This window comes from Temnothorax longispinosus, chromosome 8, assembly GCF_030848805.1.
Source record: "Temnothorax longispinosus isolate EJ_2023e chromosome 8, Tlon_JGU_v1, whole genome shotgun sequence".
NCBI lineage: Eukaryota > Metazoa > Arthropoda > Insecta > Hymenoptera > Formicidae > Temnothorax > Temnothorax longispinosus.
This window is the reverse complement of record NC_092365.1, coordinates 9,659,739-9,666,494: the sequence shown is the minus strand read 5'-3', so window position 1 is coordinate 9,666,494 and position 6,756 is coordinate 9,659,739. Positions and strand designations below refer to the sequence as shown.

The 6,756-nt window shown below is 30.0% G+C and overlaps 2 protein-coding genes across 2 annotated transcripts; one reads left to right on the top strand and one right to left on the bottom strand.

The window, feature by feature from the left end:
- The first annotated feature begins 3,259 nt into the window (after positions 1-3,259).
- Positions 3,260-4,437, top strand: LOC139817622 (putative nuclease HARBI1). Its single transcript, XM_071785855.1, has 3 exons — positions 3,260-3,549; positions 3,648-3,795; positions 3,889-4,437. The coding sequence occupies exons 1-3, from the start codon at positions 3,337-3,339 to the stop codon at positions 4,359-4,361; spliced, it is 834 nt and encodes a 277-aa protein (XP_071641956.1). The 5' UTR covers positions 3,260-3,336; the 3' UTR covers positions 4,362-4,437.
- A 7-nt stretch (positions 4,438-4,444) lies between these two features.
- On the bottom strand, positions 4,445-6,493 carry LOC139817621 (uncharacterized). The gene is made up of 6 exons (XM_071785854.1): positions 6,014-6,493; positions 5,690-5,819; positions 5,359-5,568; positions 5,090-5,291; positions 4,740-5,014; positions 4,445-4,656 (listed from the first exon to the last, which is right to left on the bottom strand). Exons 1-6 carry the CDS (start codon positions 6,281-6,283, stop codon positions 4,445-4,447), a joined length of 1,299 nt encoding a protein of 432 aa, XP_071641955.1. The 5' UTR covers positions 6,284-6,493.
- Between the last annotated feature and the right edge of the window lie 263 nt (positions 6,494-6,756).

Genomic DNA, 6,756 nt, shown 5'->3' with positions numbered 1-6,756 from the left:
TGTATTTGTATGTTTTTGCGCCATATTAAATATAAATTTTAATATATATAAGAATATAGCTATATATAATATATACGTAAAACGGTTTGAAGTTGTTGAATAATTGTTTATGTATTGCAGAGCCGTAATTTGGGCAAAAGCAGCTATGCGATACGATTTAATACCGAACGCTGAGAAATTATACGACTCTCATCGTTTATGTGCTGTTCACTTTGAGAAAAAGTGTTTCTTAAATGATTTAAAAAATAGACTAATGCCAAATGCAGTTCCAACTGTGTTCCAACATGCATTATCATTGAACTATGAAAATTTAACTCAAGAAAACATAGAAAACGGTATAAACTATTACTGATATAAATCTATTTTACTTTACAAAATTTAAGCATATGTTTAAAACATTATAAGCATTATTATGAATATTTTTCTTATGTATTTATGTATTAATTTTTAGATTCAACTGACACATTGGTTTTGAGCGAGAATAAAAGTAAAGCAACACAAACAGACTTTGTAAGTCTTAAGGATGCAGAATCTATGACAGAATCTGAGGACATCATCTTTCATATAGAGGAAGCAGATAGAGGTGTTACTACCAGAGGAGTACAGACTCCATCCTGCTGGGATTATCAGAATAAAATGGAAGATCTTAAACATAAATATAAAAAGTCACAAAACCGTATATATTATCTAGAACATAAACTTAAAAATTTTGAAGAAAAAGAAAACACGCGGGAACTGTCACTTGACGAATGGTATAAACATTGTAACAAATTTTTATCTCCAGAATGTGCAACATTTGTGCAAAATCAAGCACTTTTTTATAACAAAAAAAAAGTTTGTAAGTACTCTAATGAATTAAAACAGTTTTGTTTAGAATTATATTTTAAAGGTCCAAAAGTATATCGTCAGTTGCAAGGTATATTTCACTTGCCCGCAAAGCGTACTTTAAATAGGTATATACAAAATATGACGTTTAAAGCTGGAATAAATGATAATTTATTTAATAATCTCTTAATAAAAATTAGTGACTTAGAAGAGTTAGATAAGTATTGTGTATTATGTTTAGATGAGATGGCTTTAAAATCACACTTATATTATGATATAAGCAAAGATAAAGTGCTTGGTTTTACAGACATAGGCGATCAACGATTATTCGAACCTTGTTCTTCGGCGACAGTATTTTTAATTCGTGGAATATATAAAAATTGGAAGCAGCCAATTAGCTATTTGTTACCGCGTACATCATGTACGGCTGAAATATTAAAATCTACACTTTTAAAATGCATAAAAAAATTAAAAGAAATAGGTTTAATAGTTTGTATAGTTGTTTGTGACATGGGTTCAAATAACGTTGCATTGTGTAATTTATTAAGAATTACACCCGAAAATCCATTCTTTTTCGTTGATGGTCAAAAAGTATTTTATGCTTATGATACATGTCATTTGCTTAAAGCAACCAGAAACAATTTATTATTACATTCATACTGTTTTGATAACGATTTTACTTCCTGGAAGTATATATCAGACTTTTATAATAATGATAAAACAAAGGCAAATCGATTATGTCCTAAATTAACTGACTCTCATATACAACCAACAAACTTTGAAAAAATGAAAGTGAAATACGCTACGCAAATAGTTAGTTATTCACTTTCTTCTGCAATGTCAACGTATATATATTTTGGAAAATTGCCTGACGAAGCTATGGGAACAGTAAAATTTATAGAAAAATTTGATAAGCTTTTTGATATACTTAATTCATCAGGATTAAGATCAAAAAAAGAGTTTAATAAACCATACAAAGGTACACCAGAACAAGAAAGTTTTATGCTTGAATGTTTAAACTTTTTAGATAATGTAGTAGTTAAAAACAAGAAAACTGGTAAAGATATAACTCATTCTATAAAGTCGATTCAAGGTTGGAAAATAACAATAAACGCTATCATGCTGTTATGGAATTTCTTGCATCAAAAGGGTTATCAATTCCTTTTAACTCGTAGAATCAATCAAGATGCTCTTGAAAATACTTTTGGCTACTTACGACAACAAAATGGAAATTGTGTAAATCCAACACCTATTCAGTTTATTAGATCATTCAGAAAATTGTTTTGTACGAGACTTTTTCATAATGGAGGTGAAAATTGTGCTGCAGATTTTAGTAAAACACTTTTACAATTTCGCAATTTTCATCAATCATATGAAGAAACAGAAATTATTGACGTGTTACCAGAAGATTTACCTGTACATAGTAAAGATTATCAAGAATGTGATATCTTGGAACAAAATTCAATTCAGTATATATGCGATTTTCTTATAAAAAAATGTCTTGCAAAACATACTTGTGATGTTTGTACTTCATATGCTACAAATCAACAGCATGTTGACGATAGAACATTATATTCTCATTTTAAAGCCTACACTGGTAATAACACAGATACACCATTTGGATCATTGTATATGCCAGCTGAAACTTTTCTACATTTTGTTAGTCAAATGAACAGAATATTTTTTGAAAGATTCGAAGAATTTGTTATACAAAATAATGTTGTAAACAACTTTGTGTTAGAATATAAAAAAATTAATTTTAAACATCCATGTAAAAATTTTCCGTATAATTACGTAATACATTTATTTGCACGTATGAGATTATATTTTACTTTGAAATTTATCAATAGAAACTTTAAAGCTAGGAGCAGTAAAAATAAATTACTTATTTGGCAAAATAAGTAATATGGAATATTTAATATAAGCTGTGTTCCAGAATTCACTGTCAGCGCTGAAAATCTATAGTACACGTAACGTATACCATAGATTTTCAGCGCTAGCAGTGAAAAAAACAAAAAACAATTTTTTGTAACTTTGTGTACCAAATTCTTATATTAATAAAGAATTTGCTTATTTTACTAACAAATATGTAAACATTTTTTTTAAAGAAAACTACATATATATTGAATAAGATTTTTATTATTTACAGGTAAATTTGTGATTACAGATAACATGTTAAGTTATAAAAATTTTAAGTTTTTTTCTAAAAATATAATTATTTTTGTTTAAAATTTTAAATAATTTTATTTTAATTTTATAATAAATTTTTTTTAATTTTGTAATTATATAAATTATATAATTATTATAATTTTATAAATTTTATTACTTTATTTTAAACTTTAAATAACATTTTATATAATAATAATAGTTATTTGACACACTATAATTAGTTATTATAAGATATAATTTATTTACCTCTCCTTTACATATCCATTTATTTTATTATAATTTGTAAAAGTTAAAAAGATTCACTAATGACATAAAGCTACGTATCTAGCATCTGGAGATAATATGTCATCAATTTCGTTTGCTTTTCGAGTAGGATTGAATACGGTTTCAAAAATTATATCAGAAACTTGTGAGGCTATATGGAACATATTAAAAGAGAAAGTTTTTCCCGAAATCACTGAAGATTTTTGGAGAGAAAAGGCCAACGAATTTGAAACACAATGGAATTTTCCTAACTGCATTGGAGCGATAGATGGAAGGCATATGGCAATAGTGGTACGTAATTTAATTAATTTTTTGTTCTTACTCTGATTTAATAATAAAAATAATTTTTTATTTTTATTAAAAAAAATATAATTTTGGTGTTGTTTTAGGCTCCACCTCACAGTGGTTCAACTTATTTTAATTACAAGGGTACCCATAGCATTGTTCTCCTAGCAATCGCAGATGCAAATTATTGTTTTACAGCAGTAGATATTGGAGCTGAAGGTAGAAGAAGTGACGGAGGCATTTTTGCGGAAAGTAAAATTTGACATCATCTCATCAATAATACATGTAACTTACCTCCGCCGAGATCAATTGTAGAAAATGGTTCACAATTGCCGTTCGTTTTAGTGGGTGATGAAGCTTTCGCCTTAACATCTTTTATGATGCGACCTTATCCACGTGCCAACGATTTAAATTTACGACAGAAAGTATTCAACTATCGACTTAGCCGAGCTCGTAGAATTGTGGAATGTGCTTTTGGCATTTTTACGGCACGTTGGAGAATTTTTCGACGACCTCTGTCGACAAATGTAAACAATGCAATTGCAATAGTAAAAGCAACAGTTTGTCTGCATAATTTTCTAATGCAAAAAGATCTCGCAGTTTTCGCTGAAAAAAGACAATATATGTCTTTATCACTTTCAAATCATGTAAATGTATATAATTGTGCTTTCCAAGCATTACATTGTTTTGATAATAATACAGAAAGAAATAATGTAATTCAAAGTGCAGTGAACATTCGAGATGCATTCAAAGAATTTTTTTGTACTGCTGGAGCCATAGAACAACAATGGGAGAAGGCATTACACAATGATTTTTAAAAATTAATTTATATATTATTTTATAATGTCTACAATATTTTTTTGTAAAACTAAGTATAATATACGATATAACAGATATCCTCTTAATTATTTAATAGTCCCAATCTTTCCTCCGTTTCACGCAGTTTTATTAAGAACTCCAACTCTAACTGTGATCTTTCCCTGTAGGGAAGTCGACGCATTCCTTCTGCCAGTCGTAACATGAATCCATCAATAGGATTGGGTTGAACATTTGTGTTTAAGGTCTGTAAAAAAGCTCTATCTACTTCGTCGATGTTACTTGAATGTTGTCTTTCTGAAACCAAACGGTAGATTAAATTATTAAAAACTCTAATATTCTCATATTAATGTGTGTGTATATCTATTTCAAACACGAACTTCGTAAAGCTGAAGTCGCTACAGACAATTCAGAGATACTCGGTGATGGCGTTGAAGGTGGCCTGTTTTCTGAATCTGTGCAATCGTTGCTGTTATTCATAGGTGAATTTGAAAAGGAAGGTAAAGGAGCCGTTGAAGGTGGCCTGTTTTCTGAATCTGTGCAATCGTTGCTGTTATTCATAGGTGAATTTGAAAAGGAAGGTAAAGGAGCAAAAAGGTTATTCGTTACTTGAGCTGTGTCTTTCCTGTTTGGAAATCTTAAAGATGTACATGTTCTGAAAAAAATTAAAAATACATTTAGTTGTTATTCGACATGTCATTTAACACGATATAACTTCAATATAACTTACTCTTTATATTCTAATGTATCATTAAGAAAACTCATTGCATCGTAATAGCGAAAAGATGGTTTATTTCTTTCATTTATAGAAGTACCTGCAGCACCACTTCTTTTTTCAATGCTCTGTATTTTCTTAAAATTCCTTCTAGCTTTTGTATAACAATCTCTTAAATATTGCCATTTTTTTTCGGCGTCAATAGGTGAATATGCTCCTAAAATATTAATTTAAAAAACATGTTTATAAAAAGAATGTAATGATAATGTTGAATCATAGTTTACCTCCTAGACAATTGCTGACTTCCTGCCATAGATCTTTTTTCTTTAACTTAGTTCTTTCTTGAAGTGGTAGACGAGGATCATACAAGGCTGGTCGTTGTTGAACTATACTTATCAGCTCTTCATCTACTTCTTGTGGTTCTGAAGCATTATTTTCATTCTCTGTTACATCATTTAGGCTTTCATCCCCTGTTGTCTCCATCAAATTGATATCTAAACAATAAGAATGAAAACTCACTTATTGATCGTAACGAAAATTTCGTACTGTTTCGTACATTGCGTAAAAATACTATATATAATACTACATAAATACTACATACAAAATGTTTCATACCTGTCATAACAATTTTTCCAGCCTCATCCACGCTAAAAACCTGACATGCAGCGTCGAAAAGACCAAAACAAGAATGTTTCAAAATATTATCCATTTTCAGCAACCATCCGCAGTAACCACATTTTGCTGTCTAATAATAAATAAATGACATTACAAAATATAATGTATTTTTATTATATATTGTCTTTAACAAATTGAAACCACTATAAGCATATTGTATATGTATGTTGGGCTAGAAATGTATGCTAGACCGTCAATATATATCAACATTATAACCTAATATAACATAACTTAACATACATATCTCATAATTACAATACTTACAGCAGATGACATCATATTCCCCTTTTTCCGATCAAAATAAATATATAAATACAACTTATCACCACTCTTTAACCACCAGTGACCGCCAGATATTTGAATTACGTACATGCACATGCACATGCATGAATTCCGTTCCGAAAAATGATCGCCATGGGGAACCCAGATGTGAAGACACGCAACGGAATCATTCTGATTGGTTAGCTCCCCACCATCCCACCTTTCCGATTCCGTTGTCCGATAATTCCGACGTCCATGGGACAGCACTCTCATACTATTGATACGGTACTAGCAGCCCAAGAACATGGCGGACCCTGAAAAGTCAGCTGAAAAAGATCAAAGGTGCCGACATGCTTTGTCCCTACTGTATATCCTTATACTGTGGCGCCGCTGTGGTAACGCTTGTAGCGCGGGAAATTCAAACGCTGAATACTACCTTAGAGTACCTTTACACTTTTGTCAATTATACAAGTACGTTTTTCCCACTTTTAATTCCTGCCAGCTCCTAACATAGACAAACTTAACTCAAGTGACATGTATCTAACCTAAGTGGTAGCTTTATATCTTTTTCACAAAATTATATTACCTAACTTAACTCAAGTAACATGTATTTAAAAAAAAAGATGTAAAATCTTTATTTTCTTTTTCACAAAATTATGTTACCTCACTTAACTCAAGTGACATGTATTTCAAAAAAAGATGTGAAATTTTATTGCGCCAATTATAAAGAGAATATGTATATTGCT

What these genes read in the sequence shown, in the direction of transcription:
- LOC139817621 (XM_071785854.1), bottom strand. Translation starts at nt 6,283, where the DNA reads ATGAGAGTGCTGTCCCATGGACGTCGGAATTATCGGACAACGGAATCG. An exon ending in GGAATATGATGTCATCTGCT is followed by an intron (nt 5,820 to 6,013) that starts GTAAGTATTGTA and finishes ATTTATTATTAG; the next exon opens with ACAGCAAAATGTGGTTACTG. An exon ending in GATACATTAGAATATAAAGA is followed by an intron (nt 5,015 to 5,089) that starts GTAAGTTATATT and finishes AATTTTTTTCAG; the next exon opens with AACATGTACATCTTTAAGAT.
- LOC139817622 (XM_071785855.1), top strand. Translation starts at nt 3,337, where the DNA reads ATGTCATCAATTTCGTTTGCTTTTCGAGTAGGATTGAATACGGTTTCA. An exon ending in GAAGGCATATGGCAATAGTG is followed by an intron (nt 3,550 to 3,647) that starts GTACGTAATTTA and finishes GTGTTGTTTTAG; the next exon opens with GCTCCACCTCACAGTGGTTC. An exon ending in CGGAGGCATTTTTGCGGAAA is followed by an intron (nt 3,796 to 3,888) that starts GTAAAATTTGAC and finishes CGTTCGTTTTAG; the next exon opens with TGGGTGATGAAGCTTTCGCC.